Genomic DNA, 27,451 nt, shown 5'->3' with positions numbered 1-27,451 from the left:
CAAATGGAAGCTGTTGGTGAAAGCTTTAGTACAGAGTAGTTTTCATGCCGCTCCGTGACTAGGGCCTCGAGATAGAGACCAACACGTGGACCTTAGAATGTGTTTGTACAATATGGATATCAATTGGAAGCTGTTGGTGAATGCTTTAGTGCAGTGTATTTTTCATGCCGCTCCGTGACTAGGGTCTCGAGATATAGGTCAAAACGTGGACCCGGGTAACTTTCGGATGTGTATGTACAATATGGGTATCAAATGGAAGCTGTTAGTGAATGCTTTAGTTCAGAGTATTTTTCATGCCGCTCCGTGACTAGGGTCTCGAGATAGAGACCAAAACATGGAGCCTAGAATGTGTTTGTACAATATGGATATCAAATTGAAGCTGTTGGTGAATGCTTTAGTTCAGAGTATTTTTCATGCCGCTCCGTGACAGAGGTCTCGAGATATAGTTCAAAACGTGGACTCAGGTAACCTTCGGATGTGTATGTTCAATATGGGTATCAAATGGAAGCTGTTGGTGAATGCTTTAGTTCAGAGAATTTTTCATGCCGCTCCGTGACTAGGGTCTCGAGATAGAGACCAAAACGTGGTATTGAATAAATAAATAAAAAGTATGAGAATAAAGAAATAAATAATATGAAAACCATATCTTTTCTGTTCTAAACCATATCTATTCTATTTTAGTGTGCCCAGCGAAGCTGGCCCGGTTTGCTAGTCTATATATATAAATGTGAAAATCTGTCCCTATGTTCGCTTATAACTCGAGAATGGCTGAACGGATTTATCTTATCTTGGTCTTGAATTATTCGTGGAGGTCTAGGGAAGGTTTAAAAGGTGAGAAAAATTCGAATAATTGCCGGGAAAATGGTCAAAACGTGGACCCGGGTAACCTTCTGATGTGTATATACAATATGGGTATCAAATGAAAGCTGTTGGTGAATGCTTTAGTTCAGAGTATTTTTCATGCCGCTCCGTGACTAGGGTCTCGAGATAGAGACCAAAACGTGGACCTTAGAATGTGTTTGTACAATATGAATATCAAATTGAAGCTGTAGGTGAATGCTTTAGTACAGAGTATTTTTCATGCCGCTCCGAGACCGGGGTCTCGAGATATAGGTCAAAACGTGGGCCCGGGTAACCTTCGGATGTGTATATACAATATGGGTATCAAATGGAAGCTGTTGGTGAATGCTTTAGTTCAGAGTATTTTTCATGCAGCTCCGTGACTAGGGTCTCGAGATAGAGACCAAAACGTGGACCTTAGAATGTGTTTGTACAATATGAATATCAAATTGAAGCTGTAGGTGAATGCTTTAGTACAGAGTATTTTTCATGCCGCTCCGAGACTGGGGTCTCGAGATATAGGTCAAAACGTGGGCCCGGGTAACCTTCGGATGTGTATATACAATATGGGTATCAAATGAAAGCTGTTGGTGAATGCTTTAGTTCAGAGTATTTTTCATGCCGCTCCGTGACTAGGGTCTCGAGATAGAGACCAAAACGTGGACCTTAGAATGTGTTTGTACAATATGAATATCAAATTGAAGCTGTAGGTGAATGCTTTAGTACAGAGTATTTTTCATGCCGCTCCGAGACTGGGGTCTCGAGATATAGGTCAAAACGTGGGCCCGGGTAACCTTCGGATGTGTATATACAATATGGGTATCAAATGGAAGCTGTTGGTGAATGCTTTAGTTCAGAGTATTTTTCAGGCGGCTCCGTGACTAGGGTCCCGAGATAGAGACCAACACGTGGACCCTAGAATGTGTATATACAATATGGGTATCAAATGGAAGCTGTTGGTGAATGCTTTAGTTCAGAGTATTTTTCATGCGGCTCCGTGACTAGGGTCCCGAGATAGAGACCAACACGTGGACCCTAGAATGTGTTTGTACAATATGGATATCAATTGGAAGCTGTTGGTGAATGCTTTAGTTCAGAGTATTTTTCATGCCGCTCCGTGACTAGGGTCCCGAGATAGAGACCAACACGTGGACCCTAGAATGTGTTTGTACAATATGGATATCAATTGAAAGCTGTTGGTGAATGCTTTAGTACAGAGTATTTCTCATGCCGCTCCGTGACTGGGGTCTCGAGATATAGGTCAAAACGTGGGCCCGGGTAACCTTTGGTTGTGGATGTGCAATATGGGCATCAGATGAAAGCTGTCGATAAGTGCTTTAATGTGGGGTAATTTTCATACCTATTGATGACTAGGGTCTCGAAATATATGCCAAAACGTGGACCCGCCGTGTCTTTAAACCGAATTAAACCAAACTTACACACATTGTTAAGTAGGTATTGAAGATGGTTTCCGTATAGTTTGAATACCTATTGGTAGATAGGGTCTCGAGATACAGGTCAAAACGTGGACCCGGGTAACCTTCGGACGTATATGTACACTATGGGTAGCAAATGGAAGCTGTTGATGATTTCTATAGTATAGAGTATTTTTCATACCGTTCCGTGACTAGGGCCTCGAGATAGAGACCAAAACGTGGAGCCTAGAATGTGTTTGTACAATATGGATATCAAATGGAAGCTGTTAGTGAATGCTTTAGTTCACAGTATTTTTCATGCCGCTCCGTGACTAGGGCCTCGAGATAGAGACCAAAACGTGGAGCCTAGAATGTGTTTGTACAATATGGATATCAAATTGAAGCTGTTGGTGAATGCTTTAGTTCAGAGTATTTTCCATGCCGCTCCGTGACTAGGGCCTCGAGATAGAGACCAACACGTCGACCCTAGAATGTGTTTGTACAATATGGATGTCAATTGGAAGCTGTTGGTGAATGCTTTAGTTCAGAGTATTTTTCATGCCGCTCCGTGACTAGGGCCTCGAGATAGAGACCAACACTTGGACCCTAGAATGTGTTTGTACAATATGGATATCAATTGGAAGCTGTTGGTGAATGCTTTAGTTCAGAGTATTTTTCATGCCGCTCCGTGACTAGGGCCTCGGGATAGAGACCAACACGTGGACCCTAGAATGTGTTTGTACAATATGGATATCAATTCGAAGCTGTTGGTGAATGCTTTAGTACAGAGTATTTTTCATGCCGCTCCGTGACTAGGGTCTCGAGAGATAGGTCAAAACGTGGACCCGGGTAACCTTCGGATGTGTATGTACAATATGGGTATCAAATGGAAGCTGTTGGTGAAAGCTTTAGTACAGAGTAGTTTTCATGCCGCTCCGTGTCTAGGGTCTCGAGATAGAGACCAACACGTGGACCCGGGTAACCTTCGGATGTGTATGTACAATATGGGTATCGAATGGAAGCTGTTGGTGAAAGCTTTAGTACAGAGTAGTTTTCATGCCGCTCCGTGACTAGGGCCTCGAGATAGAGACCAACACGTGGACCTTAGAATGTGTTTGTACAATATGGATATCAATTGGAAGCTGTTGGTGAATGCTTTAGTGCAGTGTATTTTTCATGCCGCTCCGTGACTAGGGTCTCGAGATATAGGTCAAAACGTGGACCCGGGTAACCTTCGGATGTGTATGTACAATATGGGTATCAAATGGAAGCTGTTAGTGAATGCTTTAGTTCAGAGTATTTTTCATGCCGCTCTGTGACTAGGGTCTCGAGATAGAGACCAAAACATGGAGCCTAGAATGTGTTTGTACAATATGGATATCAAATTGAAGCTGTTGGTGAATGCTTTAGTTCAGAGTATTTTTCATGCCGCTCCGTGACAGGGGTCTCGAGATATAGGTCAAAACGTGGACTCAGGTAACCTTCGGATGTGTATGTTCAATATGGGTATCAAATGGAAGCTGTTGGTGAATGCTTTAGTTCAGAGTATTTTTCATGCCGCTCCGTGACTAGGGTCTCGAGATAGAGACCAAAACGTGGTATTGAATAAATAAATAAATAGTATGAGAATAAAGAAATAAATAATATGAAAACCATATCTTTTCTGTTCTAAACCATATCTATTCTATTTTAGTGTGCCCAGCGAAGCGGGCCGGGTTGGTAGTCTTATATATAAAATAAAGTCAACTTTTTGTGTGTGTTCGCTAACCGGCCGTGTCTTTGCACCGAATTAAACCAAACTTACACACATTGTTAAGAAGGTACTGAAGATGGTTTCCGTATAGTTTGGATACCTATTGGTGGATAGGGTTCGAGATATAGGTCAAAACGTGGACCCGGGTAACCTTTGGATGTGTATGTACAATATGGGTATCAAATGGAAGCTGTTGGTGAATGCTTTAGTTCAGAATATTTTTCATGCCGCTCCGTGACTAGGGTCTCGATATATAACGTGGAACCTAGAATGTGTTTGTACAATATGGATATCAAATTGAAGCTGTTGGTGAATGCTTTAGTACAGAGTATTTTTCATGCCGCTCCGTGACTGGGGTCTCGAGATATAGGTCAAAACGTGGACCCGGGTAACCTTTGGTTGTGTATGTACAATATGGGTATCAAATGAAAGCTATTGATAAGTGCTTTAATACGGGGTCATTTTCATACCTATTGATGACTAGCGTCTCGAAATATATGCCAAAACGTGGACCCGCCGTGTCTTTGCACCGAATTAAACCAAACTTACACACATTTTTAAGTAAGTATTGAAAATGGGTTTCGTAAAGTTTGGTTGTAATTCGGAACACTGGCAGCGGGTACAGCGTTCTTTTGAACCAGCCATAATGTCGTTTACTTTTATAACGCTTGGGGCGGAACTAAACTGTCAAATTGACAGTGTGAGTTACAATGTGTCAATATTTCTTTCTGATTTGTATTCCATAAGGAGAAGACGTAAGGGCAAAGTGTAAAAATTTTTTGAGAATTTTTTTGGAGTAGATTTTGGAACAGTGAATAATTTCTTACGAAATTTGAGAATTTAATGGGAAATCCGAATGTTCAAATAAAATTATGTGTTCGTGGAAAAAAAATTTTTTTCTTTTTTTTTTTTTTTTTAAAATATAAATGGATAATGGTTAAAAAAGCTCCAATGTTTAATAAAACATATAAATTGAAACGAAAAATTCATGGATGATCAGGAAAAAATACGATTGTTTCTTAGTTATTCATTTGCGTTGATTTGAAATTTAAAAACAATCTTCTTTTTTCCTGATTTTCAATTTATATTTTATATTTACTCAAAAACAAATAGAAAAACAAAAAATATTGTTTATGCCAAGGCGCTTGAATAAAGAATAAAGAAATAAATAATATTAAAACCATATCTTTTCTGTTCTAAACCCTATCTATTCTATTTTAGTGTGCCCAGCGAAGTGGGCCGGGTTTGCTAGTTAGCTATATAATCAACTGTAATGAGTGAAAGAAAAAGATAACATTTCTTATAATTTACGGAGAAAGATTATTAGATAATACTAAAACTCTAGTTTATTAATGCATTTAGTACCAATTTGAAGTGGTTCTTGGCGGAAGAAAAATCCAGGACAGTATGATTTGAAAGCGAATTAAATTCTCCCAGAGTTCTAGAAAGCGGAGCATTGGAAGCATAATAGTTCTTACCATCCCTAACCAGAAAAAATCATGATTCCGTAAACTTCGCTGAAGAATAGTGAAATTGATTTTTTCGAGTAGCAATGATCAAATCGAAAAGGAAAGTAATGGAGAGAATAGCCCTTCTAATATAATATCTAGTGATTTTAGATTATTGAGCAAGCGCCGACTTTTATAGGATGGAATTGGATCAGTAAAATTTAAAAAACGCACAAAATCTTTCTGGACACGTTCAAGCCTACTGATATGACAAAACGATATGCGCAAAAACGAAAACAATATCCTAATGAACTGGCATATTGGCAATAATGGCATACCACGTTACTGCATTAATGAAAAGTAGCAAAACTACTTTTAAACTAGTTTATTGATTTCAATCAATGAACAAATGGACCAGACAAATTAGCGAGAGAGGGCACTACCGCTCGCCTCCCTCTTGGTATGAAGGTCTACCCCTCTCAACCAACAAACTGCGTGGTGCAAGTAGCATTGTCACTTTAGCCACCAGGAAATGGGTTGATAGTCTAACATTTAATGCTACAAAAAGAGTTTTACCAAAATGAGACGTCGGGCGCTCAAAGGCGATACTTAATAGATCAACGAAAAACGTCTCTATGTTAGTTGCTGTGATCACTGTCTCCTAGGTCGACATGCTCAAAGAATGAAAATACCTGATTTTATATATGTATGTTCTCTTTGAGCCAATTCTAACAAGTTTTATATCATACTAGCTTACACCCGTGGGTTTCACCCCACATTTCTATCAAAAAGTATGCAATGTAAATAAAACAACTTTAACTTTTTTAAGTCAGTTTAGGTATTATTAAAAACGATCGGATATACGACATTTTTTGTTATATTATTTTGAGTATAAATAAAAAAGTTTTTCGGTGCGCCAACTCTGGAGCAGGCTACATATAATTGGCCATGGGTAAAACATAAGTTGGTTAGATTGACTCCTGCTACAGCTAATGATTGTCCCTGAGCTTTATTTATGGGCATTGCGAGAGCCAGTCTAATAGGAAATTGGAGGCGTTTAAAATTGAAAGGTATATCCGTCAGTATTATTGGAATTCTTGGTATGAAAACTTTGTGGTTTTGAAAATTTCCTGATAAAACCATAGCTTCTATAACATTCGGTAAACGTTTCGTGATGATTAGCCTTGTGCCATTGCATAAACGTGGATGATCCAAATTACGCAGCATAATTATCATGGCCCCCTTTTTAAGCATCAGTCGATGAGGAGGAATTCCTAATGGGTCCAAGGAGTTAAGAAACTCAACGGGATAATGAACATCCTGGGATTCTTCGACGACTGTGTCAATGGAATGATAAGTTGTGACAGTTTCTGGTAGTATTTCTTGAATTTTGGAATTAATGACATTTACATCGTCATTCTTAGGTGCCAAAATGGCCCTTTTTAAGCATCAGTCGATGAGGAGGAATTCCTAATGGGTCCAAGGAGTTAAGAAACTCAACGGGATAATGAACATCCTGGGATTCTTCGACGACTGTGTCAATGGAATGATAAGTTGTGACAGTTTCTGGTAGTATTTCTTGAATTTTGGAATTAATGACATTTACATCGTCATTCTTAGGTGCCAAAATGGCCCTTCTTGGAAGCCATCTATAGTTTCTGTGATTGGCTGAAATATTTGGAAATACCCATTCTATCTATTGTAAGTTGTTGTTCAGAAAAAACTTCTGCTGAAGCATCTCCTCCCAAATGTGCTCTCATATTTGTAGAAAGAGTCAATTTTTGAACTTAGTCTCATAGGTATGACGATTTTAAGCAAGCATTAACTTCATCTGCGGCGGTTCCTTTCGGAATAACTGGAAGAATTTGTCGAAAATCCCCTGCCAGTAAGAGTAAGGCACCACTCATAGGTTGATCATTACCTCTCAAGTCTCTCAGAGATCGGTCTGACGCTTCCAGCGACTTTTTATGGGCCATTGTGCACTCATCCCACACGATTAGCTTACATGTCTTTAGAACCCTACCTTGACCTGAGTTTTTGCTTATATTGCACATCGGTGTGTCAGAAATTTGCATAGACAGTGGTAACTTAAAAGCTGAGTGAGCCGCAATTCCTGAAGAAGCAACTGCCACAGCGATTTCTTTCTTTTCTCTTACATCAGCGAATATCAAATTAAGCAGAAATGTTTTGCCGGTTCCTCCAGGCGCATCCAAAAAAATCAATCCTTCCCTATTTTCAATAATCATTCCTTGAATAGTTTCGTATGCGACTTTTTGATCCGTAACCAATAGAGATTTGCTTTTGCTTATAAAAGTACGAAGAGGCTCGATATCGTAATTCATCTCCCGGGAGATATCTTTGTCGGCCAAATCGATTCTGTCTCGAACGGGAGAAGATAATCCCAAATGCTCCAAGGGTTTTGCTATTAATTTAAATACATATATTTTCTATGTCGATTAGCGCTTGGTTGTAAATTTGCAAAGAGCAGTTCAGGTTTGTATTATCGTTTGCAGCTCGTGCTGCTCTCATGTAGTCTTCACTAAGGTTATCTTTGTGATTTTCCCATAGTGCATTTGGATCTGATGGCGAGCAGGTTGTCAATATTATCGCCAATAAGCTGCGAAGCTGCGAAGGAAGGCATGACAGTCCAGCTTCAAATAATGTAATTTCATAATGATTTTCGTTTTCCAGTAGACCTAAATGTTGGCAAGCTTGTCGATACGTGGAACATAATACCCCATCCACAGTTCGCAGAGCTTGAAAGGACACCGGTCCTTTAACTTTGTGTAGTAATAGCCTTAGGTAGAAGCACTCAGCATTACTTGGATGGATTGTATAAACACGTCCTAGAGAGTCTCCTTGGCGAGCTTCTGTACCGGTCACAATTGCGCCTTGTTTTCTCTTTTTTGAATTCTTTTTTGGAGGAATTCCAGGTATAAAACTTAGGAACTTCCACATACAGCAATGTTCTGGCAAAACTGTCATGCTGACACAACTTGAAAAAAGCAGTCAATGTAGTGTCGAGTGGATTTAAAGCTCGTGCCAACGCGTTCGCCTCGGTAAAATACATACGCAGACCATTCTCAAAGTGAACTGACAGGTGAACAACTGGTGGATACCTCTCGTGGGTGGAAAAGCCGAGTATGCGCCAAACTGCTTCATTGCTGTTAATGCATCGTCCCATTTGGAATTGCGTTATTTCATCATTAGCGTTAGTTATTCCCAGAACTGCCATGTCGCTGCCCTTATTCACATAATTGCAAACATATTTTATTGATTTTATCGAGTTGCAATACTCTACGTTGATATGGGCTTGAAACATTTTTGATAAGAGGGGCGAATATGGGACAATCCACCTATTGTCAACCTCGACGTTAACATCATTTATTTTAACGGTTGCTTTGAAGCCCCCATCTTCAGGTTGACGTCTCCTGTATGTAGGATAACCATCCCATCCGGTTTCTGTTTCTTTCCCGAAGTCTCTTGGATCCTTTTTGGAACATTTGGCTTCCTTCATACATGGCGCTGCATGGTTAAATGCTCCGCATGGGCCGAGGATCATATTAGAACTGACAATATCATAGAGAACTGGGTCGGTTTGGGGATTCGGAAGTTCAGCAGATATAATTTTATCAATGGAATCCGGATGGACTTTGCCTTTTAACCAAATTAAAATATGAGAGTGTGGAAGTCCCCTCTTTTGCCATTCGATTGTGTACATGTGACAACGCACCTCCCCAAAAATTTGACTCTTAGTCATAACATTCATCATTTTTATGAGTTTTTGTGCCAATTCGGATTACATGTAAAAGTAACAAACAGATCTGGTCTCCCGTAGTTACGAACATATGTCATTACATCCTGAGTGTATTCGTGCATATGCCTCGGGCTCCCAGTAAATGTTGCAGGTGATATAACTTTTTGTCCTATGTCTTGTATTGCGCCATCATTAGCGATAGCATCTCTTAAATGAATGTAGTAATCTGTCCTAAGCTTAGTTTGATTAAGTCGAAGAAATAAAAGCCTTTCGCTTTCTATTTTTGCATACATATCTACGATAAATTGTTGGAATAGTCGATTACATCTAAGCAAGTAGCTCATTTCTGTTCGAACCATTATTCGGTAAGAATAATAACTCATCGCCGAAACGTTTTTATTAGTTACTATGCCAGTGGCAGGGTTAATTTGGTAGATATGAAAATGATACGTATCCTCACCACTGGGAAATAGTATGGGATATTGCAATGCATCATATGAGCGATGCGTTTCCGAAATACGTTGCAAAGAATTGCATCGTTTATGTAAAATGATGTCGCGACTACCAAATTCATTACCAACCATTACAATAGCTACCTCATTAGAAGTAGGTGCGTTATACCGTCGTTCATGCTCATCCACATGTGTCTTATCAGCTTTAATAATTAATTTATACTCATCCGTCGGCATTGATTCTATCGATGTTGTAAAAAGTTGATCTAAAGCATTTTGTTCATAAAGCATGGTCTGTAATTGAGATATTATAACTCGGTCCTCGCCAGAAACTGCCGAACACCTTTGGTTAATCTCCATTTCAATATTTCTCATAAAATAAATTTGCATGAACTTCGGAGCCTCATTTGCAATAGGGAGCAAGGAACCAGCTTGATGGTATACCTGCCCTTGAATCTTGAACGTGGGCATGAAACCGGCTTCTTGAACTACTTTTGTCGCTCCAAATGACGTCATTTGGAAGCAGGAGTTATACTTACGGATATTTTGTAGAAATAGTTTTGAATCATTGGTATCTCCTGACGTAAGTGATAATAGCAAATTTGGGTGATAAGGGTGATACTGATATTCAGCATCTGGTTTATAGTCAAACGCATCTTTTTTTAAGGTATTAATCCTCACACAACGCGTTGTTACTGCCATTCTCATCTGACTTAAGCGAAGTAAATGCTGTTCTTCTGTTTCATTTGCTCGATTATCAGCTGCACGTGATCGCAATCCTTGGCGTCTAAGCTCGCCTTGCTCTTCGTTTTCATTCGCTCGAGAAGCAGCGGAATTTAATCGCAATGTTTCACGCCTAAGCCTAGTTTGCTCTTCGTTTTCATTTGCTCTACACAAAACTTCCCGCCTGCGCAAATCAGCTAAACGACTCGCATGCGCTTCCTCTGACTCATTTGCTCTATTTGCTCGACTGCTGCCTTCTGACTATGACTACTGAGACGCGGCCTTTTACGGGAAGGCATTTCACTAAAAAAAAATATTACATTAAAGAATAATAATAGATATTCAGTTTTTATAAACCAAAAATACATATATTATTCTATAGATTTTTTAATGCAATTTAATACATTTTCCTTTAACTTTTATAATCTAGAAATGTGGTATAGCAGTAAAACTTTTTGCAACTACGAACTGAAAAACTGCTGAAAATAACCAATAACAGTCCAACTTTGAGAAAAACGCACATGAAACACGCGAAAACATTAAAATTCCACTTTTGTCATTCGATAGATTATTTGTATCACCAAATATATAAATCACACTTAAAATATTTTTAGAACCATAATTTCTTCACATAAATAATCACTCTTACCACCTTTCTAAACTTTTGAAAATGAACTTAATTATGAGTGGTGAATTGCTTATTATTATTTTAGTAATTTTAAATTATAAGATTGCACTTCTAAATGCTTTTTGCAAATATAGATATTACAATGGAATGCATCAGCTGTTTTTTGTTTACATATTTACAGTGATGGCGATTAAACGATGATTTTATAACTTGTGGTGTACACTGTCAATATTTTCCGCTAGTTAAACTTGCACTTCAATTTGATATGTGTTGTTTGCCATTTTATTAATTTGGATTATTTCATATTTAATTTCAATATATAGCTTTGAGTGTAATATTTATGTAGCTAAACCGGCATTTTTATCTAGGCATGGCGTAGTTTGAAAGCATTTTTTTTAAATATAATTGATATTTCGCTTAGATTGCTGGACTGTTTACTTACCGATAAAGCTTGACCAATAAGAGAATGCATTCAATTCAGCAATACCTCTATCGTTGATAATATAAATTCGTTTCTATATCAAATGGTCTAACCCCCATTTTTCTCTAAGCTCATATTTTTTCTAGGAATACTAAATACTAACTTCATTAAACTTTTTACCAATTTTTGGTATTCTACCATAAATGCGTCCAGTGACATGCAGTACTAAAAATCCCCTTTGTATAGGAGGTGTCACGTCCCATTTCTAGCTATCACCAGTTTTCATACAGGTGTTAGGTATTCACCTTATATAATCTCTTACCAAATTTCAGTTGTCTAGCCCAAATACTTCCGGAGATATGGACAATGAAAAATTGCATTTATATGGGAGGTGTTAAGCCCCCTTTTTCGTTTTTCTCAGTTTTCTTGGAGATGTTAGGGATTAACCTCATATAACCCCTTCCCAAATTTCATTGGTCTAGCCTAAATACTTCCAGAGATATGGACTATAAAAAATTCCAGTTGTATGGGAGGTGCCATGCCCCCTTTTTTGTTATACGCAGTTTTTCTGGATGTGGTAAGGATTAATGTCATATAAAACCTTACCAAATTTCAGTAGTCTAACGTAAATACTTCCAGAAATACGGACTGTTAAAAATTCTATTTGTATGGGAGGTGCCACGCCCCTTACATATATCAAAATATTTTTTAGCCCATGACCATCCCGGTAAGGTATCCAGTTCGTGTTTTCAATTTGGTTACGATCGGTTTATGCGTTTAGGACGCAAGTCAATCTATAACATTGAATACATAATTGAATTTTATATTGTATATATAGATATTTTATTTGGAATCAATGGGGCATACGTATGGTTCCTCTGTCGAAAGGAAGCTAATTAGTTTATTTAATGTTTTCACATATTCCCATCAAACTATACGTAACTTTATAAATACCATATTATTTCACTCAACCATTTTTTTAATCAAAACCACCAAAAGAAATAATAAAACCGTTTCACCGAAAACATATGAAATGCAATAATGCAGAAAATCTCTGAGAATTTTTTTTGAAAAAAAATAATAAAATTGGACTACAACGCCATTCAGCGTTGGTTGGTGGAAGTGGTTTTTCATCAACAAGTTAAACGATTACTTTTTCACGACTATATCCAGTATGTTCGATTGAGAAAGCTTATAAGGTTGTTTAAGTCTATTCCGGCCAGCTCTTCGAGGTTTTCAATAAACAGTTTGCCAAAGGTTACTATCCTCACCTTCCATAGGACTGGGCATTCACAGAGGAAGTGGGAGACAGTTTCCTTTTTCTTGGGTTGATTACAGCCATAGCAGTATATAGTATATTGTAAGGGATACCCATTTTGGCTGCTTGACCAGTTATCACTTCCGCGAGTCTGCAGGCATCCCATCATATTTGTCAATGTTGGCATGTTTTGTGGTTGTAGGTGGACCATAACGTTGTGCTGGTGTTCCTAAAAGTACCAGTAATGTTCTCCATATGCAACAAAAAGCAACCAAAGCATCACTAAAAAAGCTGATGCAATATGTGTGCAAGTACAAATGAAAAAATGGCGGAAAACGAAGAAAGGTAAGTTTTAATGAAAGTTTTTTTTTTCATTTTAAGATCATTTTATGTGATATTTAATTTTTAATATTCAAAGTAAATAAAATGTTCCAAAACGTCAACAGGGTTGCAAGGCATAACTTTACATAGTATAATATTTTACTGATACAATGTATGCATACGATATTTAAACAGTCTTGATGCGATACTTTTACATTGTATACATACGCTTTGAAAAGCACCCTTTCTATTCTGTATCCTATATTAGGAGTCCAAAATTACCCCCAACTACACTGTGCTGGGGGAAATTGGAAGAGTTTGTCCATTAATTAGTGGAAGGGTAAAATAGGGTACCTTATATCTAATGGTAAAAAGCATGAGTTCAGTATAAGCTTAAGCCACTGCCTGTAGCCCAAGAGCTAGCGCCTTTGAATGATCCCAGTGATCGTGTTAGGACGCAATCCAGATGGCATTACCGCCACATTTTCAGCATACGTCACCACTTTACCCCGTCTCTATTGAGTTTAATCAAGACTTTGCTTATCACACATAAGAACTTTGCTTAACACACAAATAAGTTAAGGCAATGTAGTCGCTGTGGAGTTCCCTATTCGCCTTCTTGTTTATGTTGGTATTTCCCATATTAGCTTTGATGATATTGGTTTCGAGAATAGAGATGACCCAAAAACTAATGCAGTTGCCAGTCTATAAACGGCCGTTGGGTGGCATCGGTACCGTTGTTAAAGGCGCCTTCTATCTATATCCAAGAATGCCGCCGCTATTGTTCGAATTACCTCGTGAGGCGCAGTCTTTGTAAATTTGCCCAGAGTATATCCAAAACCATTTCAAAGTTTTTAAAAAGAAGGACAACGACTGATTCGTCCAAAATCCTTTAGCTGATTCACGTCCCCTACCTACTTTTGGTATGAAGGCGACCTTAACTAGCCTCCAACTATCTGGAATATGGCCTAAATTTAAACACGCTTTGAAAATTTTCACTACCCAGATGGCACTTGGTCAGCTACGACAGATGAGTCTTAACAACTTCTTTTAAACACACATAACACGCATACAGTCTGTATACAGTCCAGGGTCCCCTGTAACATCTTTGGAATAATCCCATCAAGGCTCGGAGATTTAAAAGGTGAAAAAGATTTGATTGCCCATGCAACTCTCTCCCTTGTAATTATTAATATACATCTGCGAGATGTTGAGAAGCATATTGGCTCTGCCTAAAACGTATAACCCTCCTACAACGCGGTCAATAGGTTCCTGAAAAAATCCGCGTTGTAGGAGACTTTTTCTCCATACAAAAATCAGGGTGAGGTTCCTATTTGAAAAAAACAAAATAGTTTCCATGTTTTATTTAAGATACTAGCAACCCGCCCGGCTTCGCACGGTTTAAAAATATATACCCTATGTCACTTCCTGAAAAAATTAATATATTAAAATCGATCCAGGAGTTTTGGCTTCTTCATTACTGCCCGTGGCCCGCACGCGTTAAATTTGGAGTAAAACAGTTCCCCTTTCTTTATAGCATGAAGATTTCCTGCTATCTTTGGAATATCTAAATTCATACCCTACACTTTTACATATTTACTTTTTGCATTTTTACATATGTATTTATTTTATTTTTACAACAATTAATATATTACAGAATATCTTTATATACAACGTTCATAGCTTTCTTGTCATTAGACAATACAAACATGCTTTCTCTAGAGGTTACTCTTGAAAGAGCGACATACAGTTGGCCATGTGAAAAACAGTCAACGCTCAAATCTAAGCCTGCAACGTTCAAGGTTTGACCCTGAGATTTATTAATGGTCATTGCAAAAATGTCTTTACCGGAAATTGTAAGCGTTTAAATTGGAATGGTAGATCCGATGGTATGCACTCTATTATGAAAGTTTTCAGGGATTTTACCAGCAAACGCGTGTCATTGCAAAGTTTAGGTGGATTTAGGTTTCTTAATAAAATAACAGGACAACCTATTTTCAGCTCCATTTTGTGAGGAGGGAGTCCAGACGGGTTCAAAGAATTTAGAAATTCTGTAGGAAATTGAACAGCTTCTTCCAAATCGAGAACAGTATCGACCGAGTAGTATATTTTCGTCGGCGCATCAATCTTTGAAATAATCAAGTTATTTACTTTATCTACTTGTTCGTTAGTTGGTGACAGAATAGATCTTTCTTTAAACCAAGATATTGTCTTATAACTTATGTTATCAATGTCAGGATAGACATTGTTGACTAACTCTTGGATGTTGTCTATCACAACACAAAGGTTTTCTAGGTTAATCCGTCCCTCACTTTGTGTTAATTCTCCATTGCCAACTTTTAGCTGAAGATGACGAAACCCTCATATTAGTTTTAAGCTCTAATTTATTGACATGCGACCAAAGGTGTGATCTTTTTAGCGAAGCATTTATTACGTCAGCACGTGTTTCTCGAGTCACAACTGGTAGGATTTGACGGAAATCTCCTGAGAACAGAATTGTACATCCACCCATAGGTGAATTTTTGTTGCGCAAATCGCGCATTGTCCTATCCAGTGCTTCCACAGACGTCTTGTTTGACATTGTAGCTTCGTCCCAGGCTATTAATGAGCAGTCACGTATCAATTTTCCTGTATTGCTCTGTTTAGAAACACTACAGACGCTGTTATCATCATCGGTGGCGATTTTCAGCGGGAGCTTGATTGTAGAGTGTGCGGTTCGCCCTCCTTTCAAAAGAGTAGCGGCAATGCCGGATGACGGAACAGCTAACGCAATTTTTCCGGTAAACCTCAATTACTAATTACTGATGTAATATTATATCTTGAAAAATATTATTTTTAATTATATGCTGTAAAGAGCCATATACATAGATCTATATTAAAACAACAATGTATTTAAGGTATTTAATTGGATAAGGATTAATGCTGTACCTATTTGTTGAAATCGCTTCGAAAATAGGCTATTAGTTGTCGTAAAATGTAAATGACAAAAAATGTTATTGTATGGAGTCGATAGCAAACTTAACGCGCTCCGAATCAATAAAAACTATTCAAAAACTGTATTTTATTGAATTATGTGCGATTTACTAATATAGAACGTGAAAATAGCGGTTTATTTCGCTGTAAAATTGTATGTACAAACAAACAAACAGCTTTTTTTGGAAAAAGAGCTGCTTTTGTTTAAACAATTTTAGTTAAATAACAAATAAATCAATTATTTTTTTTGATGCAGAACGAAAGTAAATATATCAAAGTTAAACTTTAAGAAAGTTTCATTTTAATTGGTTGATTCGTTTATGATTTATGGCCGTGAAAAAAAAAATTATGTTTTTTTGCCACATTTTGACCGATTGCCACGCCCCCTTTATATATTTCTTCACATTATATTGATATAAACCTTCCTCTTCAATCAATCTATCTTTAAAAAAAAACCGCATCAAAATCCGTTGCGTAGTTTTAAAGATTTAAGCATTCAAGGGGACATAGGGACAGAAAAAGCGACTTTGTTTTATAATATGTAGTGATTTATTCAATTCATATAACAACATAAATTAATACGTACTCATTTATTTAAACAACAGAAAAAAAATAACATAAGCTCTAAAAAAAAATAAAAACGGAATTTCAAATCTACTTAACAATGAATTAAACCGAAATTCAAATCACAACCTTCTACAAATCTTCCTCCTCGGGATCACTTATTATAATCACTTATTCGGCAATAGTGCTTTCCAGCAAGTTCTCAGTGATAATTGTAAAACTTCTTTAAATGATGTTCCAACGATTTCAACACAGTTCGGTTGGTTCCTGTAGCTACCGTCCCTGCACACATTACCCCATATAACAACAGTGCAAGAGCACTGGGTCTTTAAGGGCCGCCTCTGTGGCTTTGGCGCGTTTGAAGGGGCCACGTTATTATACGACAGAAATTTGAGTAGATCTAGCACCGGTCTTATAATATCATCCCATCTCAATATGACGGCTCTTGAGAAATTCTGAAAATACCTGGTAGCCGCTGAGGTGGGTTATAGGGGTAAACGCGGATGGTTATTTTCCTTACGATGCTCTGGAAGCGCCACCACCTGGGAAAGCCACCAGTCTCGTAAAGTTCTGTGAGCGGCGCAACCTGGGCCATGTTCTATGTTGCGATGCTGAAGCCCAGCATACAATCTGCGGCAGCAGCAAATGCAATGGACGGGGCTCTCGGCTGTTAGAGATTATCGCTTCCTCTTGCCTAACATGCACAACAAGGGCACACAGCCCACGTTGTAACTGCTAGAAGGCAGGAGGTGATTGATCTCACCCTATCAAAATCAAAACTTGGGTTGTCTATCAAGAGCTAGAGAGTCCTTTTGCCAAGATTCGTGCTCAGACCACAGGTGTACTGAGTTACAGTGTGGCGAGGAGGCACAAATACCATTGCCCCCTAGAAACCCCAGAAAAACAGACTGACAGAAGTTTAGGGGGGCATTGCAGGACCTTGACATTCAGGCGACTGTTGAGAAACTCATCACTGTCTTAACTGAAAGTTTTGAGCCAGTCTGTCCAATTCGACCTCTCCTTGAACGGAGTCCCGTTCCTTAAGACTAATAGTGCTGAGGACTGGGAACGATACCATAATGTTCAGAAAAACTACAAGAGGCAGTAGGAAACGAGATCTCTAACTCTTTAGCTAGGATGGGCTCTGAGGTCAACTTCTTTGGCCCGGAGCCTATTAACCATCAAAGCCGTGGTTAGCAAACGAGTAACTTTAACCTACAAGCGAGCCTGGCAAACTGAGATTGGCTGTAGATGGACAAAACTGATGTTACCTATGCCCGAACGACTGTCGTAGATCCTCCTGTCATTAAGAAGAAGGGAGTGTAGGCAGCTGGTTGGACTGATGCCGGGCCACTTTCTGTGGGCGAAGCACGTGGAAAAGGTAGGCATCTCGGACAGTGCACTCTGCCCAACATGTGGAGAGGAGGATGAGACGGCGGACCACTTTCTGTGCATCTGCCCGTCCTTCACTCGACCACATTGAAGCGACCACCTTGGCTCCTTGGCACCACAAGATCTACTCAGATTTCTTCGGAGATCGGGTGGATTTAAAGAAAATTAAAAAGGGACCCGAGTGCAGTACAATGGACTTAATGTTGTCTAAGTGCAGTACTTGCTAGTCTACAAAAAAAAAACCACTTGCAAATCATTACACTGCAATTGGTCAAACAATAAGAGACCAACTAAGATATTCCTTAATGAATTTTTCTCGAAATTGAAAATATATAGTATGAGTAATCTTTTAAGTAGTTTTTAAAATATTATTTAAGTGAAAAATAATTCAAAATTGCAGGTTTTCGTTTCCCTAAGTTGTCGCGTAGGGCTTCTAATTGCAGTATTTTTATTTCAAAATCAATTTTGCGCGTTGCCTGTTAAATGTGATGCTTTTCTTTTACTGCCAGCAATCTCTCTTGCACTAGCAGCAGTCTATCCAATTTTGAATCGAAACTCCTTTGGACTTCAGACATGGATTTAAAATTTTGTTGGAGCAACGATAGCTTCTCATTATTCCAACTTTTCCCTTGGTGCTCTGCCTCGTAGAATTGTGGAGGCAACAGGAGTCTATGCTAACGTCGATGGCCTCGTAAGGCGCTCTGACAGATGGAGGTTGAGGAACTTCCAAATGCTGGTATATTTTCAATTCCCTCTACGCAATGCTCAAGTCGAACTGCCTCGATAATCATCTTTCGCCTGGCAGTAAATGCTTTTTCGCTAAAGGGTCTTCCATCGGTTTGGATGCGTCCGCTGTTTCGATGCCTTGTTGAAGCAAACCCTGTTTTTCGTCTGCTACTTCTGATCAGCAAAAACTTATGAAAACCAAGAATAACAACAACTTGTGAAAATATTTTATATTATTTATATTATATCCACATCTTCCGCCACATCATGGCATCTGTAATTGGGGACCAAATAGCATTCAGTTTTGCTGCTAGCTCCTCACAAAGTTTGTTGTCGAATGTACCTCTACCTTGCGCGGTATTCGGCAATATATTTATTTCCAAGCTAGGGTTGTTGACCATATACTCGGTTCGTCTTATAATAAATTTGTTACATCAACCATATTTAATTATATATTTTTAAAATTTACTTTTATCTTTGGTTAAATCCGATCGTTTACGAGCGGCTGTCTGTGTTCGAATGACGGCTCGATCACACGAGTACTTTCCTCACTCGTTCTTATATGCCATAACACGAAATGTGCACTTTCCATTGACGAGTGGTACGTTCACTGGCGTGATGATTCAAGCCCTATAGTACGATTTACCAACACCTTTTAACCATATTCGCATTGTTATCCTTTTTAATCACATTTTTAACGATGGCTACCGAAGAACATAACCCACTTCATAACGAAAATCGATAGGACCAAATCAGCAGTTTGGTTATATGTCGATTATCGCCAACTAAACTACAACAATTTCTTTTTTGTTTAATTAAACGAGAAAACTAGAATTATTAGTTTCAATTAAAATTTTATAATTTCATTAATAAAAACTTATTAAAAAACGCGAATATATCCGTTGAGAATTTGGTTTACGACTTATCGTGTAGAGAGGAGGTAGTAAATCTTCAAAGAGTGGATCGACGTTTGCTCCGGGATTTGGACAATTCTTTCCATTAGGCTGCAGCGGTGTTCAAGAATTATTTCAGTTAACTCTATACCTGATTGAGGACTTAATTTCTCAGGTTCATAGTCATCTGAGGATGGCTCCACGCACGTGGAGAAAGCTACTGATCGCATTTCGCTTGGGGGTGGCCAGGACGATTCTTCTACACATGGTTAAAGCTTCCAGGATTAGCCTTACTAGCCCGTTCGAGAGCGAGCCAGCGTGAGAAGGTGAAGCAGCTCAGAATAGCTGGTTGTGCGCTGAGTTTGGGACCCACCTCGTAAAAATCGTGTTTGGCGCCTTCCACGCCAATGTGGGTAAGGAGGAATTTTTGGTCCCACAGTCGGAAAATTCAGGCTGCACAACGAACCATCCGGTTATAGACAGAAGTTGATGAACTCGATGGGTGCTCGAAACATCATAGTTTGCAGCACCAGATTCCAGCATAAGAAGGTACACCAAGCTACCTGGCTGTCTCCTGATTGAAAAACGCGAAACCAAATCGGTGATGTTGTGATAGATGGTAGACACGCTTCTAGTGTTTTAGTTGTAAGTACGATCCGAGGACCCAACGTCTACTCGGATCATTACCTCGATGCAGCCAAACTACGCACCCGCCTCTGTGAAACAAAAAAACTCGAAAAACAATTGGTACGAGGAGGAATGTAATGCTCCCGCAGAAAGAAAGGAAGCTGCCTATAGAGCCACGCTGCGATCGGGGTCAACGCGAGCCATGTAGGATCGCTACCGAGAGCTGAGAAAGGAAGAGAGACGTATTATCAGAAAGAACAAACATGAGGCCGAAATACGTGAGTGGAAGGAGCTTTAGATGCTGGGCAGTAGCAACAAAGCCTAAAAATTCTACCAGGAAATTCAGCAACTTACAGAAGGTTCTAAGACCGCGGTGCTTTCCTGTAAGAACAGAGACGGTGATCTGATGACGGTGATTCTCGAACTTGCTAAGCATGTCACAGAGAGTGTGAAGATCCCGATAACCCAATCGTTGACGACGGAACTATCGTTCTGCTACCCGACCATGACGAGGTGAGAATAGCGATAAAGTAGCTAAAGAACAACCAAGCCGCGAGAGTCGACGGACTGCCATTCCCATGACAGCCGGTTCTACGTTACCGGAATGACTCGGGGTTTTCCCGACTAAGAGCTGACGCCCCAGTATACTAGCCCTGTCTAGTGTACCGTATTTTACCCCCAATCTTTCGTCACAGGAGCAACTCATTGCAGCTAGTTTGCTCCAAATACTTCTCTTCCGGGCTGGCGTCGAGCCCAACCCCAGACCAGAAGTATTCTACTGCTGCATTTGCCACAAACGGCTCCACCCGAACTCCACCTCGGTTAGGTGTAGCCAGTGCAACGGGTGGTGCCATCTTAAGACCTGCTCAGGCCTTTAGTCACACAGGGAGTGGTCCACAAGGTATGTGGCCACGTGTTGCTCCCGCTCACAGGCGGCACCCGCCTCTACGGCTACACTCAACGGTAAGGAGCCTGCTCCGTGTGTCAGACCGTAGTTCCTCGGAACTTGTCAACTGTCCAATGCAATTCCTGCAGTGGCTGGTGCCATTTTCGGAGGTGCTCCGGCCTGCACACCACCCGTGAGTGGACACACGACTACGTTGCCCCCTGCTGCAGAGCTCTGCACCCGCAACCGCCCCCAGTGGCGCGGCCATCAGTCAACATCAGGTCACTACCCATTTTGCGGAACGCACAGCAGGACCAACGCAGGCAACATCACGCATCCCTCACCCCCCGAATTACGACGACACTCCCGCGAAGCTTCAAGCTTTTGAAACTAAACTGCAACGGACTCACGAGCAAGATTGACGAGATAGTCGACTTCATGAGTCGGTTCGGAATCAAGATAGCTGCGGTCCAGGAGACAAAACTGCACGCTAGCTCCCCCCTGATTACCAGGGAAGGCTACAATGTGCACCGTAAGGACCGCGAGCGAGACAACGGTGGTGGCCTAGCGTTCATAGTACACCATTCAGTGCAGTATCGTCTTATCGATGAAGGCATCGACCGCAGGGACAGCACCTTAGAACGTCAAGGTATAGCTGTCCGGACAGGCGATGCCGACCTCGAAATATATAATATTTACATACCCCCTGACACCTGCTGCCCGGCAGGATATCTCCCTGATATTGGTGCGCTCATCAGGGGAGAAAACCGATTGGTAGTAGGTGACTTCAACGCGCATCACGATCTTTGGCATTCAAGCCTGCCAAATGATCGTAGGGGACAGCTATTGGCAGAGCAGATAGACGATTCGACGTTCAGCACTGTAAACGACGACGCCCCCACTAGGGTAGTGGGCAATTCCAGCAGCTCGCCTGACATAACAATTGCTAGCGCTGGTCTGATAAATAGTATAACCTGGCGACCTATACTATCGCTTGCATCAGACCACTTGCCCATTATCATCTCGATCGAGAGACCTGCCGACTTTGTTTCCGCGGATCACCGATCATACATCAACTTTAACAAAGCTGATTGGACCAGATTCGCGGAATTTACTAAGGACATCTTCGCAGCCCTACCCACTCCCACCGATTTGCGCGCAGGCGAACGCGCATTCCGCAAGGCGATCACAGCCGGCGTGGCTCACTTCATACCCGCTGGGCGGATCCGGGAATTACGTCCCAATTTGCCAGGCCGATCCCGGGGATCCTCGAATAAAGAATCTCAATTCGGAGATCCGGCAACTGGTCACCCAACATAAGCGGACCAAATGGGTAGAGCATCTGAAGTCCTGTAACTTCCCCTCTGGTGTGAGCAAGCTCTGTCCACCGTAAGGTTCCTGTCGAACCCGACGAAGCACAACGACAAGGTGGATATCACATTCAACGGTCGTACTTCGTCGGACCCGAAGAAATGCGAGAGCTATTTTAGCCGGCAATTTATACTGCATCCTCCGGTCGACAGATCCACACGTTGTGCCACCAGACGGTTGCACAAACTGCCATACAACAGTGCAAAGCTTACTTTCACCAGCGACGAGGTTCAGGGGGCCTTCAAACATATGAAACCATCAAAAGCCATTGGCCACGACGAACTAAACATGATGTTGAAAAAGCTGGGTCCATTGGGAGTAGAATACCTCACTTAGGCCTTCAACCTGTCCATGGCCACTCTCATCATTCCTGATAAGTGGAAATTAGAGAGAGTGGTCCCACTATTGAAGCCTGGGAAACCCGCCAACCAAGGGAAGTCTTATCGTCCGATAACTCTCCTTTCCCCAGTAGTGAAGACGCTTGAAGCCCTCCTACTCCCACTCCTCACAGAACACCTGCCTCCAGCCCCACACCAGCATGGTTTCCGTGCACAGCACCACCACGGCACTCACCATCATAAACACACAGGTAAACCGCGGACTAAACCAAAACCGCCCCTGCGAGAGGACTGTCCTAGTAGCGTTGGACCTACAAAAGGCTTTCGATACAGTCAACCACGCCACGCTACTAGATGACATTTTACAGTCGACACTCCCGCCAGGGCTGAAGAGGTGGACCGCGAACTACCTGAGTGATCGTCACTCGTTGGTGATATTTCGAGACCAAACCTCAGAACAGAGAAAATTAAAGAAGGGAGAACCGCAGGGTGGTGTCCTTTCACCCTTGCTTTTTAATTTCTATATTTCGAAACTCCCCCAGCCGCCAGAGGGAGTCTCACTGGTCTCATACGCCGTCGACTGCACGATAATTGCGTCGGGCAATGACATTGATGGCCTATGCTCCAAAGTAAACGACTACCTCGCACGGCTTTCTCGCTTCTTCACTGCGAGAAACTTAAAACTTTCTCCCACTAAATCCACGGCGACCCTTTTTATCACCTGGACAAAGGAGGTCAAGCTGCAACTTCAGGTGCACGTCGATGATACCCCAATACCGACGGTTAATAACCCCAGAATTTTGGGAGTCACCTTCGACAGCTTGCTCTCCTTCTCAGCGCACACAACCGCTATTGCAACGAGAGTACAGAATCGCAACAAGGTCCTCAAGTCGCTAGCCGGCAGCACTTGGGGTAAAGACAAAGAAATGTTGCTATCGACTCTCAAAGCAATAGGCCGACCGATTCTCAACTATGCCGCGCCTGTCTGGTCGCCTGGAACCAGTGATACGCAGTGGACGAAGCTCCAGACCTGCCAGAATACTGCCATTAGGACCGCGACAGGATGTCTCCTGATGTCCCCAATTCAACACTTGCATGACGAGGCTCACATGCTCCCTGTTAAGGAGCACAACAAAATGCTCGGCAAGCAGTTACTGCTAGGATGTCACCGTAGGCCCCACCCATGCAGACACCTGCTCGAGCCTGAGCCACCTCCCAGGCACATCAGGAGACACTTCCTCAACTACGTGGACGAGATCCAAGACAAAACAGTTAGACCACTCCAGGATCAGACAGTGTACAGACAGGCCATTAACGACATTCATCGGGAGACCCTTACCACCTTCTTAAGTTCCCGACCCCCGAATGCCGTTATCGGAGTCCAACCACCACCTATTGCAGACGAAGAGCTCCAGCTTCCCCGAGAGTCCCGCGTAACCTTGCCACAATTACGTTCTGGATACTGTAGCAGGTTAAACTCCTACCTATCCAGAATCGACCCCGACATACTAAACATATGTCCAGCATGTGAAGGCACCCCGCAGGACACTAACCACCTTTTCACATACCCCATCAAACCCACTCATCTAACACCTCTCTCCCTCTGGACCCAACCTTTCGAAACAGCCAGTTTCCTGGGCCTACCGTTAGATGACCTAGACGAAGACGACCGGTAATTACACTACACTGACAGGGCGAAGATACTGCTACAACAACAACAACAACAACGGACTGCCGGCTGAGCTATTCAAACATGGCGGCGAGGAGCGGGTAGTGTGCATTAGGGTGGCAGTTATTTTCCAAGATTATTTTTTCATTGGTGCTACCCCCCAGATTGGTTCATTTATATATAAAAATGGTGGAAAAAAAGTTTGAAGTAAATCTGGTAAGTGGAAAGTGTGCCCCCGGGCCTTCAAAGTTTCAAAAAACCCGAAAATTCGTAGTATAAGTACTAGGAGTAAGTAAAGTAGCCGAGCACTTAGTTTATCACATTACAATGATAATTCAAATTATTACGCTTAAAAACCCTTGCTTTTTGACAACTCAGTCAAAAATTTTCCATTTTTCTTCAATTTCTGAATTACAAAAACAAAACGGAAGTTAAAATATGTGAGATAACTTATCAACTGATCACATTTTGAAATTCGAATTGAAAATAGATTTCTTCAAACAGATAAAAAATTGGGTTCGCGTTTTGACTAACGTACACATCGTGTCTTGGATAATATCAATATCAAAAACTAGTACTAGTATCAAATAAAGTAGGCGGGAATTTCGTTTCTGAAATAACAACGGTAATTCAAATTTGTATGGCTAAAAAAGTGTAGGAATCATAGCAACCCATGATTGTAGAAATCATAGCATTCCATGATTGTAAGAATCATAGCAACCCATGATTGTAAGAATCATAGCAAGCCATGTAAATTTTGTTCAACCGAAATTCTTAGTTTTCATATGTATAGTTAGTTGAAATAAATCAACCGTAGCATTTATACGTGCGTCTCCTTTTTCCGGATATATAAAGGTAATATAACCTTATAAAAAGTTTTGTATTAAAGTTTTTTAAAAAAATCATTAGTTGCGTACAACATTTGAAGTGAAGAGATTCGGTAGTACAATGTCGCGACCTCTATTACGCGAAAAAGTTTATTTGCTCGGGTATTATTCAAATAAAATTTTTGGAAACAAACTTCCATCTGTAAAACAAACGTTACAAGTTTTTTTTTTCAATTTACGGGTGTGTAAGTTAACAATACGAGGCAGTGCTTCACTAGCTGTGCGGGAAGTGATGATATATTGGGAGAAAGCCCGAATTCCGACGCAAGAACTAAAGAATTGTATACCAAAGTTAAAAGGTCTCTATCAGCAGTGGCGGCAACTTCAAAAGCATGCTGCAAAGCGTCAATGGATCATAAGAAAAAAGAAAAGATTTCGTTGAAAAACTCGAGGATCTCTTCGATATTGCACACGCCAATGCATTGAATATCATATCCATTGAAGAAGATAAGCAGTTCTTAAACAATCAGCGGATGAAAGGACGCCCGGGGTTTATGCATGGAATTGATTACCAGCTAAGTGCGAAAGAGACTCGAGTTTCTGAGCGAAAGTTACGAGAGGAGAAGAGAAAAGAACGAAGCAATAATGAAGTTCTTCAATTGAGTAAGTATTTATCTTCATCTTCTCTAGCATGAATATTTATGTATATCGAACTAAATCGTACGTATATTGTTAATACTATTTCTAGCTCAATCTTCAAGCAGCGGAGAAGATTTAGAAGCGCGTGCTTCAGAGGAAATTCCGCAATGCTCAAAACATTTGTCTGTACCAGCAAAACAAAAAAGAGGACGACAAATAATAATAACTCCTAAGTTGGCTGCTGCTTTGGATAAGTGCAAGATCAGTGACAGGAATGCAGTTCATATTCTTATAGCTACACTTGAAGCCCTTGGTCAAGATGTGGAGACTTTTGCAATCAACAGGTGGTCTATTAACAATTCTCGTGCGAAACTCCGCGAAAAGAAAGCTACCGAAATCAAAAATATCTTTAAGGATAAGGAATTGCCTGCCGCTACGATACATTGGGATAGTAAATTACTGCCATCACTAACAGGTAAAGAGACAGTAGACCGACTTCCTGTTATTCTTTCAAATTGCGGTGCTGATCAACTTCTTGGTGTACCTGCATTGCAATCAGGGAGTGGAAAAGAACAGGCAGCAGCTGTTTGCGAAACTCTTGCGGATTGGGGCCTTCAGGACTACGTAAAAGCATTGGTTTTTGACACTACTGCCTCAAATAGGGGCGCTTTTAATGGTGCGTGTGTTTTGATTGAAAGCTTTCTAGAAAAAGATCTCCTATATTTGCCTTGCCGCCATCACATATACGAAATCATTTTAAAAGCCGTTTTCGAGGAGAAGATGGGTAAAACTACCGGCCCAACCGTACCAATCTTAAGAAGGTTCCAAGCTGCTTGGCCTAAAATAAATGTAAATAATTTTAAAACCGGAATCGTGAATAAGAAGATCAGAAAACATTTGGATCCGGTCGATGTTTCGCGAGTTCTTGATTTTATACGAAGCACATTGCAAGAACAACAACCGAGAGAGGATTATCGAGAATTTTTACAATTGGCTGCTATTTTTCTTGGCGAAATACCATCTCGTGGAATATCCTTCCGTGCTCCAGGTGCTATCCATCATGCAAGGTGGATGGCTAAGGCTATTTATTGCTTTAAGATATTCATGTTTCGCGATGAATTCAAATTATCACCGCGTGAGGAAAATGCAATTTGTGATATTTGCATTTTCCTTATCAGTATATATATCGAAGCGTGGTTTTGTGCACCTTCTGCAGCCAAAGCACCATTTTTGGATTTCAGTGTTCTTTCGAAAATTTATAAATACCGGACAGTTGACGAAGACATCTCTCGTGTAGCTTTACAAAAAATCAAAAATAATTTGTGGTATTCGGCCTTCTTTGACCCAAATGTGACGGCAGAATCAAAAATTAAAATGGTAAAGGCGTTGAATCGTGAAACTGATGCTGAATGTGAAAAAAGTATTAAAAGGATAACCGTGGAAACAAGCCAAGTTCCTGAATTATTAAACCAAGGACTTAACAATTTGTCTCCAACAAAACAAAACGATTCTATGCAAGATTTAACATAA

General features: G+C 40.6%; 1 protein-coding gene across 1 annotated transcript in view; it reads left to right on the top strand.

The window, feature by feature from the left end:
* LOC128870201 (uncharacterized) overlaps positions 1–27,451 on the top strand; it is a 39,862-nt gene extending 12,411 nt beyond the window's left edge. The window contains exon 4 of the mRNA XM_054112796.1: positions 26,031–27,451. Within this exon, the coding sequence (XP_053968771.1) occupies positions 26,031–27,451 (1,421 nt within the window). The remainder of the gene's footprint in view (positions 1–26,030) is intronic.

This window comes from Anastrepha ludens, chromosome X (assembly GCF_028408465.1).
Source record: "Anastrepha ludens isolate Willacy chromosome X, idAnaLude1.1, whole genome shotgun sequence".
Lineage (NCBI taxonomy): Eukaryota > Metazoa > Arthropoda > Insecta > Diptera > Tephritidae > Anastrepha > Anastrepha ludens.
The sequence above is the reverse complement of the archived record's forward strand: the minus strand, read 5'-3'. Positions and strand labels throughout refer to the sequence as shown.